Genomic DNA, 14,425 nt, shown 5'->3' with positions numbered 1-14,425 from the left:
GTTGGCTCCACTGAGTTACAGATCTTCCTGAAGGGAATGTGGGTCAGTGAGTACATGTGCTCTCTCGTCTTCATCTCACCACCCCCGTGACCAGCAGGCTAAGCACAGTTCTGGGGCCCTAAAATCTCTCTGAGTAACTAATGACATCATAAGTGCCAGCAATTGTCTAGAACCACGTTCTGGTTTAAAGGGTCTTGCTACTCCCTCTAAAACCTAACTCTTTTCAGACTTCAGACATCACCCCTCCTAGGTCTTTTCTAGAAAGGTTCTGGTAGCAACATTTGAATTTAATATTTAGTACTTATTTCGAATACTTTCTCATCCTGAATTGGAATTGTGTCAGAGTTTCTGTTGCTTTGATAAAACACCATAGACAAAAATCAATTTGGGGAGGAAAGGACATATTTCATCTTACACATCCAGGTAACAGTTCATCACTGAGAGAAGTCAGGGCAGGAACTCAAGCAGGACAGAAACCTGGAGGCAGGAGCTGATGCAGGTCATGGAGGAATGCTGGCTGCTTGCTGGCTGCTTACTAGCTTGCTCCTCATAGCATGCCCAGTTTGCTTTCTTATAGCCCCAAGATCACCAGCCCAAAGATGGCACCACCCATGCTAATTAATAGTTAAGAAAATACACCACAGACTTGCCTGCAGGCAGCTCTTATGGAGGCACTGTTTTCATTTGAGAGTCCCTCTTTTCAAACAACTCCAGCTTGTGTTAAGATGACATAAAGCTATCCAGGAACCATGTGGTTTTTTTGTTCTTGTTTTTGTTTTTGTTTTTAGGATAGGATTTCTCTGTATAACAGCCTTTGCTGTCCTGAAACTTACTCTGTAGACCAGACTGGCCTCAACCTCGCGGAGATCTGCCTGAGTGCTGGGATTAAAGACATGCACTAACACTGCTGGGTCCATATGCACTTTTTACAATTACTTTTGCTATGAGTCCACTTGGTTAGAGAACATAATGGCTAACAGTATAAAAACCCATCCAAACCAAAGCAACTTATCAGTGACATATCCCTCTAGGAATATGTAGGCCACCCCTACGCTTGGCTCTTGAATCATTGTTAGGAAATTGTCAGTAGTGTTACTGATTCTAGTTGGATTTGAGAAAGGGATGTCTGAGCTGGGTATGGTGGCACACACCTTTAGTCCCAGCATTCCGGAGGCAAAGGCAAGCAGGATCTCTGAGTTTGAGACCAGCCTGATCTACAGAGTGAGTTCCAGGACAGCCTGGACTGCTACCAGAGAAACCCTGTTTAGAAAAACAAAACAGGAAAGAAGGAAGGAAGGAAGGAAGGAAGGAAGGAAGGAAGGAAGGAAGGAAGGAAGGAAGGAAGGAAGAAAAAGGTCTAGAGTTGCTGTGCATTATATATCTTCTATTACTTGAACTCTTAAAAAATAAATAAAGGAATTCACCTATCTCTCCTGAATTGGTGTCTACAGCAGACTGCAGTTCAGTGATTTATCTTAACCTTTAGACTGTGTCTGATGTCATATTGTTAGGCACAATTAATAAAAACTCAGAGAAATTGGGGTTCAACCTGAAGACCCGAAAAGCAAAACAGCCAGCTACTGGCTCTTACCTTGACCTCAGTCCGAAAATGATGATCCTGCCTCCAGAAATCTCAGAATGAGACTGTGTCTGAGAGCTGTCTCCTCCCACTTTATAATCCTCCCTAGGTCCGGGATTAAGGGCATGCACCACTGGGATTAAAGGCATGTACCATCCAGTTTCTATTGCAACTAGTGTGGCTATTGAGATTAAAGGTGTGTGTAAGGCTGATCAGCAAGGCTGTTTTACTTCTTTTGTTCTAATTTTCTGGCAAAACTTTATTTATTAAAATACAAATGAAATGCCACTATAGTATTGCTGCCTGGGGGACCAGCCTCCAAGCAGCGCAGGGTTCAAAGGGCAATTCACAGCATTAGACTTTTCTGTTTGAGGGTGTTAAGGAAAAAGACATTCACACACTCTCTTGATGATTTCCTTCTTTATTCTTCTGTATTTTTTAAGACCCATGTAGTAGTAGGAAGGTTCAGCCTGTTCTTATAGACTGAACTGGAATGGACTGGGCTTGGACTGGATCCCAAACAGCTATACAAAGGTGTATTTATTGATTGTTATACAATATTTCCTCATATCAAGGTCCCTAATCTAAATTTGCATGTCTTACTGAAGACCCTCACATGCCTCCATGATTCTAGTCATTCACTATGCATTGTGTGCAATACACAATAATACAAGAGCCTCAGATGTACCTGAGATGTGACAAAAGTCACAGGATGGCCACAGGCCCCCCTGGCAAACACTCACAAGGATTTTCTACAAGGATTCTTCAAGATGAAGGTGCTTCTGAAATACAGCTGTTCAACCCAATATATCTACCCTATACAGTGATTGTGCTAAATTTCTTACAGAGTACAGGTAAAAATGCTTTGTTTCAGCTAATGATGCACACCGAGACCTGTGACTATGTCTTTTGGCATGAGAGTCTTTCAGCACTAAGATTAAAGGAAGCTGAGGCAACCTGGCTCCTGGGACTCAACTGTTTCTCTTAATCATTAACTTGAGCTATGATCTAGGCAGCTCCTTACATGACCCCTTACATAGACCCCTGCTGTGTAACATTTCCTTGTAGTTACTTTTATTTATCAAAACTCTGTATTTTTAACATTATTATATATCATATTGTATAATATAACATTATTATTATCAATTAAACAGTACCCATTAGAGAGAATTCATTTTTTATAATAGTCTACAGGTAAAAATGTCCAGTGAGTATGATGTTTCCATGAGATAAACACATTACATTACAGGCAGTAGGGCATCTCCCCACACCCGATTCACACCATGCCAGATACCAGAGAAAGATAGCAAAAGCAACATGTAAAGGTACAACAGAAGCAAAAGACATCCTAGAGTCTGTGGTCTCAGGGCCTTGCCTAACTGAGCTCACCCACCAGATAGTCTCCTACTGATGGGCTGACACCTCAAACCCCAGTTGCCACCTGCTGCTGCTCCCCTGACATGGCCACCGGCAATAGTGAGCTACTTTATCTGTCTCATTGTGTTAACATGGGTAGAGTGGAACATGTGTTATCTCCCTGTTTTCCTCTTTCTAAGGTTGGGGGTTTTCCAGGATCTTCTGATGAGCTAAGCCTACCAGCTCTTGAGGACTGGGTACTGTATCTTTTTGTTGTTGTTGTTTTTGTTTTTTTCGAGATAGGGCGTCTCTGTAGCTTTGGAGCCTGTCCTGGAACTAGCACTTGTAGACCAGGCTGACCTTGAACTCAGAGATCTGCCTACCTCTGTCTCCCAAGTGCTGGGATTAAAGGTGTGCGCCACCACCGCCCATCTGTGGTACTGTGTCTCCATCATTCTTGACTGGAGTCCTGAGCCTGCTGATATTCTTCTATCATCAGCTATAGTGCTTTCTTCAGTGGTACTTTCAGAGAACACATAGGCAGTTATTTGCATTTGGATAAAGACATGAACAAAGTAACAATCTTTGGTTTTTCTCTCTCTTTGCTCAGCTGAGCATAAACTGTGGGTAGCAATGATTACCTAAATTATAATTATTAATAAAAATTCCCAAGTCAGATATGGGGTTAGAACCAGATTGATCAGAGAAGATGCAGAGAAGTAACTAGTGACCTCCTTTCTGTCTCCTTCCTTAATCCAAAGAGCACACGTTGTTCTAAGCATCTCTCTACTACTTCCCATGTCTCTCTATATGTCCTCAGTCCTCCAAAACCTCTATGGCTAATCTTGGTCAGCTGTTAGCTAGCTCTGCCCTCGAATACAAGGTAACCTTATTGCCACGGCAGAGTGGTAGTATGAACAATTCTGCAAAAGGGCAGAAATAAAGTTTAGATTTAGATGTGGCCCTTTGCTGTCTCCACCTCTGTTCTCACCTCCTGCCCCAGGAAGCTGGAGTTCTGTGGAGGGTATTTCAAATAGTGAATGAATGCTAGTCAACTCCTCTAGTCTAATGCAGCAAAATATATTGCTTCTTCAGACTCAAGGAATGTCACCTGGCCAGACTTTAGGAGACAAGCAAGACCTCTCCCAATTTTTAACTTTGTTAACAGAGAGTTAGTGTGACTAGAGAGAGCTACAAGAGAGACCATGGGAAGGATTTCTCTTGAACAGAGCCCAAGTCTTTCACTACACCCTGGGTTCTTTTGGCCTTTTGCCTAGACCATGGATGCATTAAAAAGCAAACAGAAGCAATCACTGCCAAGAAGCCTAAGTGCAGCTGCTAGAATACGGAACGATGTAGTCTTGACTTAGCTCCTGTCTGTACCTGGTTGCCCCCAGTTTCGCGTGTGACAGCAGTCTCTACAGCAGTCTGTGTGATAGACATCTTACAGCTGGAGAAACTGGAGTTTACAAAATGCAAATAACTTGCCTAGGATCACCAACTTTGAAGTACAAGACAAGATCCACACTACAATTTGGAACCATACTAGATGATTCACAGAATTGAAAGGGAAGTTGAAAAAATAATCGGGAAAGCACTGGGGCCCCCGGACAGCAGGAATCACAGGCAGTGCCACACAGAGTAGGCTGGCACGAGAGCCATAGTGGACACTTCCGCCGCTGTGCTGGGCCTCCTGGAGAACTTGTCATCTGCTGTTCTGCTTTTGCGTCTTTCTTCGGGAAGTCAAATGGGGCTGTCTCCCTGCTTGGCAGCCTCCTTGCGTGTATCATCGTTCCAGCTGCCAGCAAGTGAAGAGGGCTCTGAGGTGGAAAACTGGGTTCTGCTTCCCACCAAGACCAGCATCAGTGGTCAAGAGTGTTTGGATGCTGCCTGGCAGAGTTTAGTTGAAATTTCAGGAAATCTAGAAACTTAAAGTGCAGTTGCCACATGAGGATTACTGGTGGTTTCTGAATTAGTCACAAAACCTGACCACAGATGAAGCGATTGTCCAGCAGAACCTGCCAGCCATCAGGAGCAGTGAGAGGAGCGACCATCAGGGACAGCTTTCTCTAACTTCTGACTGGTCCTTTGGGGTCTTCAGACCATGAGTTACCTTCTTGAGCAGTGTTTCACTGTGACCATTGGCCTTAGTAAGCATTTCTCTGTGTATCAGGAAGAGCAGGTTTTTGCCTTTTTATCTTTGTCCTGCCTTAGGCTCTTTTGTGTTAGACTACAGAACACTGGGGCTGAGTTACTGCTCAGCCATCTGAGAGTACTTACTGCTCTTTTAGATGACCTGAGTTTGGTTTCTAGTACCCGTACCAAGTAGTCATAACTGCCTGTAGCTTATGTTCCATGGAATCTGATGTTCTCTTCTGGCATCACCAGGCATTCACACATGTGTGCACATACTCCACACATTACATGCACCTACACACAGATAATGAAAATAAATCCTTTTAAAAAGGACTAGCAGTGGTGGCACAGGCCTTTAATCCCAGCACTCAGGAGGCAGAGGCAGACGGATCTCCGTGAGTTTGAGGACAGCCTGGTCTACAAAGCAAGTTCCAGGACAGCCAGAGCTACACAGTGAAACCCTGTCTGGGGGGGGGAGGACAAAAAGGACTAGGAAACGTATTTTAAAACAAACAAAAAAAAGTGAGGCTAGTACTCAATAGGTACCTAAAAATATTTGAGCTATTGACTTAATGAATTTTCCCTTAAAATCTTTTTTGTGAAGCTGAAGTGATTTTTATGAATGACTAAATCAGGTATGAGCTGCCATGTGGGTACTGGAAATTGAACCCCAGGTCCAGTGCTATTAATCACTGAGACAGTTTTCTAGCCTCAATATTTTATTTTTATTTTTTTAGATTAATGTATTTTTTAAATGTGCTGTGGGAAGATGAATCAATGACAAGCTCTCTACTTTTGTTGTTACAGGTGTTCCAGGACTTGGGTACTGAAGTACTGTCTGGAGCTGCCAAAGGCTACAACATATGCCTCTTTGCCTATGGGCAGACGGGCTCTGGGAAGACATATACCATGCTGGGGACTCCAGTAAGTGTTAGCACTGGAGTGAACTTGATAGTAAAGACATGGGGCGCTTAAAAGAAATCTCACACTGGCTCAGAACTGAGAGATAGACAGTTATTTATTTAGGGGAAAACTTACAAAACCAGGATTCTTTGCTTGAACAGCGGATGGAGATGAGACCCAAAACAATCTGAACTAGCCAAGCTGGGAACCAGGGAGATGAGAGAAGGGGGCCGGAACCGGGTAAATAGTCTATGAGGCCACGCCCCAGTAGGTAGGTAGTTACTAGCTGTAAACCTTCCCGCAGCACCTCCTCCTTTTGTTTAAATAAGAGAGTTCTAAACCTAATACAAAATTATATACAATAAGAACAAATATCCTATTCTAACTAGCTTAAGTCTTGTATAATAAATAACTTGGCCAAGACCTGAGAGGAAGTATGCTAGTGAGATGGCCTGGGCAGTGGTTGAAATAACACTGTATAGAGACAATCTGAAGAAATAGCCCACTTCTCCCTTTGTCTGTGGTTAGTGTGGTTTCAGACATTCAAAATTTAAAAAACAACAAAATTCCCACATAGGTCAAAGAGGATAAAACCTTAAGCCTCTGGCTTTGAGATAGAAGAAATACCTACTACTTTGGATTTTTGCACAGTTTTGCAGAGGGTGTTTGTGTGTGCTTCTGTATCTAGGGATCTAGACACAGTAGGGATCTAGAAGAGACCACATTAGTGATGGAAAATGATAAAGTTCATTGCAGGAAAGCACATGTCTAGGTTTGCCAGCTTCTCCTATCTATCTTATGGTGATAATCTGCCTCTCATCTGTGTCTCTTGATAGTGCTAGCCTCTAGTTTTATATGTCCTTCTATAGCGGCTAGCTAGCACTAAGAGCCCACATACCCTTCCTCTGTGTTTAGGGGGGTCCAGGATTCCGGGTATTTGGGGGTTAGAGGAGGGCTGGGGCATTGTCCAGAGTGAGCAGTAATGTTTTCCTTTTTCTGTTATCCAGGCTTCTGTTGGGCTGACCCCACGGATATGTGAGGTATAGACTCTCTTTTGATCATGTACTTCCAGAGTAAGTTTCCTATGTCAGCTCCCTTCAGGGAAATCTGACCCTCTGATTTTGTGCAGGGTCTCTTCATCAGGGAAGATGACTGTGCCTCACTGCCTTCTTCCCGCACCATAAAAGTAAGGTAAGAACTCAAGCTCCAGACCCCTAAATGTCCTAGTTCCATTCCAGAGTTGATATTTTTTTTAACTATTTTCACTTCTAGAGTCATCAGAGGGATGGAGAACATCCACAGAGGATACATCCTGCAGTCGGGGAAATGGGAAACATAGTTAAGCCTTTTGGCTGTGGAAACTAACTCCCTTCCCTTGGACTAGACCAGCAGGTTCTCCAGTGCCACTGCCTTCCCTCCTTTACTTCCTGTGGTTTCATTCTTGCTTTTGAGATTTATTTCCCCTCCTAACCCTCATTGGTTTGTTTACTTCTCAGAGTAGTGCTAGATCCAAGATTTTTGTTTTGTTTTGATGGACAGGATCATACTATGTAACCCAGGCTAGCTTCAGAATCTCCATCCTGTTTTACCCTCCCAAGTGTTATGGTTGTAAGCATGATCCTCCATGGCCTGACAAAATAAGTTTTAACCAAACTGCAGTGAAAAACATTGATATATGATTACTGGTTTTTCTTTTCTTCCTGTCTTCCTGTCTTCCTTCCTTCCTTCCTTCCTTCCTTCCTTCCTTCCTTCCTTCCTTCTTTCTTTCTTTCTTTTTTTCTTTCTTTCTTTCTTTTTTTTCGAGACAGGGTCTCTTTATGTAGTCTTGGCTACCCTGGAACTTGCTTTGTAGACCAGGCTGGCCCCTGCTTCTGCCTCCTCAGTGCTAGGATGAAAGGTGTGTGCCACCACCAACCGGGCTTTACTAGTTTTTCTTTTTTTTAAAAATTTTTTATGATTTATTTATCTTTATTTTATGTGCATTGGTGTGAAGGTGTCAGATCCCTTGGAACTGGATCTTCAGACAATTGTGAGCTACCATGTGGGTGCTGGGAATTGAACCCGGGTCAGTGCTCTTAACCGCTGAGCCATTTCTTCAGCCCCTACTAGTTTTTCTTTAAACCTTATATTCTCCTTCCTTTCTCACCTCATCTCCTTCCATTTCTGTTATATATAATCATTACAGGTGTCAGCTAAGAATTTTAACTTTTTAAAAAAGAATGAAATAGATCTCTATAAAGTACAACGTCTTGTTCACATTCTCAGTAAAACAGACCAGAGTTGTCCAACTTACAGCAGGGGCAGGACCTTTACATTAATTTCCCCTGTTGCTGAGCAGTGACCCTTGAGATGCCTCATGGAACAGTAGAAAAAAATCCTAGTACATGGGAGATGAAGGTAGGCGCATCAAGGTTTGAAGCCTTGGGCACCTAATGAGTTTGAGGCAAGCCTAGGTTATATGAGACCCCATCTTAAAAAATAAACAAGGACTAAAGAAATAGCTCAGTGGTTAAGAGTGCTATCTTAAAACTGACCAGCGCTTGTGGAAGCTCATGGCTTCTGGACCAACAGTTAGGGAGCCTGCATGTGTGTGACAATTATGTAGCTTGGTCTGTTTGTAAAGCTCCTAACAGCGAGACCAGGACCTGTCCTTGATGCTTAGATGACTTTTGGGAACCTGTTCCCCATGCTGGATTTCTTTGCCCAGGGGGAGGAGCTCAGTGCTGCCCCTACTTGATGAGCCCTGCTTTCTTCAAGCCCATGGGGGACTGCCCCTTTCTGAATGGAGACAGAAGAGGAGTAGATGGGGAAGGGGGATGGGAGGAGGTGGGGGGGCATGATGCACAGGACAGAAGGAAAGGAGGGAGGGAAAACTGTAATTGGTGTGTAAAAGAAATAGAAAAATTGTTAATTAAATTTTAAAAAATTAACTCAAAAAAGAGTGCTATCTTAGTTCCTTTTATGTTGCTATGATAAAACACCAAGACCAAAGCGACTGATAGAAGAAAGAGTTTATTTGGACTCACGGTTCCACAAGGTTAGGTTATATAATGGTGGGTACAGCAAGGTGACAAAAAGCAGGAAGCTGAGAGCTCATATCTTAAACCATAATCATGAAGCTGAGAGAACTAATGGGGAATTTCAGGAGGATTTTAATCTCAAAGCCTTCCCCCAGTGACACACTTCTTCCACTAAGGCTGTTCTGCTCACTGTCTTAGTTACTTTTTAATTGCTGCAAGAGGACATTATGACCGAGGTCACTACAAAAGGAAGCATTTAATGTGACATCCATGGTACTAGGGGGTTCGAGGTTATGACCACCATGGCAGGGAACATGGTGAGAGGAATACTTGAGAGCTTACATCTTGATCCACAAGCATTAGACAGAGAGGGCTAACCAGGAATGGCTAGTGTGCGCTTTTGAAACCTCACAGCTTCCCCCAACTGACACTTTTCCACCTCATAATGCTTCAGAAACAGTTCAACCAACTAAGGATGAAGCCTTCAAATATATGAGCCCATGGTGTATGGGGGCCATTCTCATTCAAACCACAACCACCATCTATACCTCCCTCAAATAGTGCCACCAAAACTAGGGACCAAGTATTTAAATGTCTGATTCTATGGGGGAAATTTCTCATTCAAATCACAAGTGCATACTGCTTCTGCAGAGAAGCGAAGCTTGATTTTCAGCATTCGTGTCTGGTGGTTCATAATCTAGTCTAGGGGATGGACTCGTTCTGGCCTCTGAGAGCACCAGCACTCACATATGCATTCCCCCATACAAATATTATAAAACAAACAAAACCCAGAACAACAGAAGGATCACATTTGAAAGCCATTCAGACTACGTTAAAATAGCCTGTTGAAAGTGAAGCTCAAATTGGCACTGATGTTAGAAATGGGGAAATAGTGGTAGCCAGTGGTCAGAATCTTGCTTTGCACTTGTAGAAAGACACATAAGGGAGACCCTGGTTTGATTGAGGTCTTAAGTTTATCAGAGCCAGAACAGGAATCCAGGATCAACTCATTGTTTTTCCTTCTTCCTTCACAGTCTAACTGTCTTCCCTTTTTCTCTGTGTCTCTAGCTTCCTGGAAATCTACAATGAACGGGTGAGAGATCTTTTGAAGCAATCCAGTCAAAATAAGTCCTATAGCTTGAGGGTCAGGGAGCACCCAGAGATGGGACCCTATGTCCAAGGTGAGCTCCTATTCCCTGGAAATTGGAGAGCCTACTGAGGTGTAGAAGTTCTAATATTCATAACTCACTCAGCCTGTGCAATGATTGGTTTCTGTGTGCTGCTTACTGTGCTGGACACTGGATGTATGCTGATAAGCTGATGTGACATGGCTCTGCCTTCCCAGCCAAGCTTAAAATCTTGTGGAAGTGTCATAAGACAAACAATTACACATTGTAATAAAGGATTATAAAGAAGTACTTAGCCATCTCTCCAGCCTTGCTATATACTTTTAATCCCAACATTTGGGGGCAGAGGCAGACCTCTGTAAGTTTGGGGCCAGCCTGGTCTACAGAGTGACTTCCAGGACAGCCAAGAAACCAGGGCTACACAAAAATACCAAGGGACTTAGGGGGCTTTAGTTTGCTGTTCTCCCTATAAGACGTACCTCTCCTCACTCTGCTTATCTTCCCAGGACTGGGTTCTGTGAGCCCTTCAGACTTAGTGTCAGTTGGTACCTGTCAGAAAAGCTTCCCTTGACACACACAGAGGTTTGGTTGCCTACATCTCCCATCTTCCAGGGGTCTTTTCTTTCTTCCCCTCTCCCAGTCAGGGTTCCTCTGTGTAGGCCTGCCTGTCTTGGCTGACCTGGAACTCACTCTGTAGACCAGGCTGCCCTTGAACTCAGAGATCTACCTGCCTCTGCTCCCTAAGTGCTGGGATTACAGGTGTGCACCACTATCTCCCTCCAATCCACCCACTCACCCCACCCCCTGGCCAGTATTCTCTTTCAAAGAGGAAGATTGTGCCCTTTTGCTGTGAGGTAGCTACTAGAGAAGACCACTTGGGCATAGGTTCAAGCCAATAGAAAGTCTTGAATTAGCCAGGAGGCGGCTACACTAGATATTCAGGACCCAAGTGCAGTCCTGAACCTTTCTCAGGGTAAGCTTTTAAACACACACACACACACACACACACACACAAATACATCTTGGGTTGACACACCTGAGCAAGAACAGTCAGCCTGAAGAGGAACTACAAAGCCAAGAAGCAAGCATAGTTGTTTAGTGACTTTACTGGAACTATAGACTTGGAATGACTGGTCTTTGTTCTCAAGGTACCTGAATGTCTCTAACATGGCGTCAGTTGTGCTAAGGACTAGGGCCTGTCACACTTTGAAAACACTCATAAGCTGTAAGTGCTAGCTTAAATCCTGGTAAGGAGAGAAACATAAGAGCTCTTCTGAACGGGCATGGCTAGTAGATGGCCAGCGGCATTCATTGATACTGCTACCAAGTGTTTCTTCCCCATGGCAGCCTGGAAATAGTAATAAAAATTCCCTCTTGATTTCCTTTTCCATATAAAGCAGTACTGTCAAATGGATATATCTGTGTTACATATCCCACATTTCAAACTGTTCCTTGCCCCTCTCCCTCCTTTTCCTCCTGTTTTTCTCTCTCCCCTCCCTCCTCTCCAGAAATAGGAAGGAAAGCTCAGCACACCTCCACTTGATTCTTTCCCAGTTTCCTCTGGAAGTGTACTATCTTGTCTGTTAAGTCCTTGAAAATACCAGGCAGAGTGACTTTAAAATCTGCATGGTAATTCCAGTGTCTCCATATTTCCTGGATATCTTCCATTTATATTCCCAGGTCTACATGTATGCTTGGTTTGCTAAGACAGTATTCGTAAACCTGTTCTTAGGAACTGGCATCTCTCTTTTTTATACTAAGTTCCTATGAACATGGGGGATTAGGAAGGAAGTGAAGTTCCAGCTGAAGGAGTGAGACTGAAGCTTGTAGACCTTTGGGTTCTTCCTGTGAGTGAATGTCTAAGCAGGCATCATGTCTATAATCCCTGCACTCAGGAGACTGAGGCAAGGGGATCGTCCTGAGTTAAAGAACAACCTGGGTAGAGCAAGATCCTGTTTGAAAAAGTAAGAAAAATTGGAGGGGGCAATCGGGTTTGTTGTGGGATACAATCCTTGTCTTCACTCCTGGAAAGTTGCTAATAAAATCGATTGTAGCCACCCTGCTGCAATCCAGTCACTATTCAGATGACTTTGTCAGTCTTTTTAGACATCTGTTAAGCAGTAGGCAATAGACCCATGGCATTGTCTTGTTCCTAAGTCTCTGCTGGTCTGCAGAGGCTCCTCTCTAGCACACATTTCCCATAAAGGTTTTCTTCCCGTTCTCAGGACCCTTCCACTTGTCTCACGCCTTCCCGTTCTGCAATGGCTGCGTCCTCAGAGCCCACCCTCCCTGCTGCTCTAGTTTGCTCAGCATTTCCGTTTGGCCTCGACGTCTGTGGCATTTGATTGTCATGTGTTGTACAGTGTACAGTGTACTTTCATATTGTAAACTGTAAAAGGAGAGAGATGTTTTGTATGCCAAACTGAGTCTGCCAGCTTGTGGATAAAATATCATCTTCCTGTCTGGAATTTTGTGAGGGTCAACAATAAATAATAAGTTAGGAGGAGGAGATTTCTTATAACTTCCATAGTAAAGCTATGAGGAATTTTTTTTGTGGTTTGTGGGGCCACTACGTGAATTCTAAACTAATCCTTTTGGAAAATACGCTGGCCTTTCTAGAACCCATCACACCACCTGATGAGAGGTTTCAATACAGATTTATTAGTTTGTTCCATTCTAGCTTATGAAGTGATATAAGAATGATAAATGAAAGTGTGCTTGGGCACAGCTTTAGTCCAGCAATAGGAGGCAGGAGCAGGCGGGTCTACAAAGCAAGTTCTAGGACAGCTAAGGCTGTTGTACAGCTAGGGCTGTTTTTGGAAACTCTTTCTCAAAAACCAAAAGCCAAAGAGAGACAGAGACAGATAGACAGACAGACAGAGAGGGGAGGGGGGTAATAAAACTTTAGAGCCGGTGGGATGACTGACTGGGTCTAGGGTCCGTGTCATTCCTGGGCCTCCATGGCATGGTGGAGGAGAGAAGTAGCTCCTGTGAATCGTCCTTTGACTCCACATGTGCACTGTGCTGGGCCTGATTCCAGCTCACATGGGAGAGAAGGTGAATAAAAAGAATGACAAAAACCTACAAGAAATGGTTAGTTTACCAGAAGTTTCACTTGATTTCTTTTCTCCTCTCATAACTTTGACAGGTCTATCTCAGCATGTTGTTACCAACTACCAGCAAGTTATACAGCTCCTGGAGGAGGGGATAGCAAACAGGTAAACCAGGTTTGTTGTGGGGGGTCTACAAAGGAGTTTGTTCTGGACATAATACTATAGGGCAGTACCATCGTCTTGACTTTGGCAAAGATGAATACAGCATAAAATGATTCATGAAACTTTTCTTCTAGCTTTCTGCAGTGTAAGGCTACAGGCATATGAAACTAGGAAGAGTAACTTAAGTTCCTGTGGTAGTTTGAATGTATTCAGGCCTCCATAAACTCAGGGAGTGACACTGTTAGGAGGTGTGGCCTTGTTGGAGGAGGCTGGGTGACACATGCCTTTAATCCAGACCTCCAGGTGGAATGGGCCACACCTGTTGGAATTGTGTCACTGTAGGAGTGGACTTTGAAGTCTTTTTCTCAAGCTTAGCTTAATGTGACAGTCAGTGGACATCTGTTGCCTCTGAGTCGAGATGTAGGGCTCTCAGCTCCAGCACCATGTCTGCTTGCACACTGCCATGCTCCTCTTCATGATCACAGTGGACTAAACCTCTGAAACTGTAAGCGAGCCAACTCCATTAAATGTCTTCTTTATGAGAGTTGCTGTGTTCATGTTGTCTCTTCACAGCCTTGGAAACTTAGCTGAGACGGTGCCCCAGAACCTGCTGTACACTATGATAATGCTTCATGTAGCTGAGAACATAATAAGTAAATCTAAAAATTTTTTGAAAAAGTTAATAAAAGGGGTTTGAGGAACTGAGGATATAGTTCTGTTGGTATAGCATTTGCCTGGGTATGACCCCTAGCACTGTAAAAGCCATGTGTGATAATGCACAGCTGTAATCATAACACTCAGACGGAAGCAGGAGCATCAAAGCCATTCTCAGCTACATACTTTGAGGCCAGCCTGAGCTGTTATGAGGGAACAGGAGCTGGAATGTAACTCTGAGGTAGAAGGGTTGAAACCACAAGCCCTAGGTTTAATTCACAGTGCCAACAAATAAAATAGATATGAGTTAGATTTGCCTAACTTTCTGCATCCTTGAGTTATAGGAACACCTCTTAGATTTTTAGCCCTTTTCTTTTTTTTTTTTTTTTTTTTTTTTTTTTTTTTTTTTTTTTTTTTTTTTTTTTTTTTTTTCAA

General features: G+C 43.4%; 1 protein-coding gene across 4 annotated transcripts in view; it reads left to right on the top strand.

The window, feature by feature from the left end:
* Positions 1-14,425, top strand: part of Stard9 (StAR related lipid transfer domain containing 9) — an 88,019-nt gene that overhangs the window by 26,559 nt on the left and 47,035 nt on the right. For all 4 annotated transcript variants that reach the window (XM_038331874.1, XM_038331873.1, XM_038331871.1 and 1 more), the window contains exons 4-8: positions 5,879-5,995; positions 6,982-7,014; positions 7,104-7,165; positions 10,063-10,175; positions 13,270-13,339. In XM_038331874.1, the coding sequence (XP_038187802.1) occupies positions 5,879-5,995; positions 6,982-7,014; positions 7,104-7,165; positions 10,063-10,175; positions 13,270-13,339 (395 nt within the window). The remainder of the gene's footprint in view (positions 1-5,878; positions 5,996-6,981; positions 7,015-7,103; positions 7,166-10,062; positions 10,176-13,269; positions 13,340-14,425) is intronic.

Source organism: Arvicola amphibius, chromosome 5 (assembly GCF_903992535.2).
Source record: "Arvicola amphibius chromosome 5, mArvAmp1.2, whole genome shotgun sequence".
Lineage (NCBI taxonomy): Eukaryota > Metazoa > Chordata > Mammalia > Rodentia > Cricetidae > Arvicola > Arvicola amphibius.
Note: the sequence above shows the minus strand (reverse complement) of the source record. Positions and strands in the feature narration are given on the sequence as shown.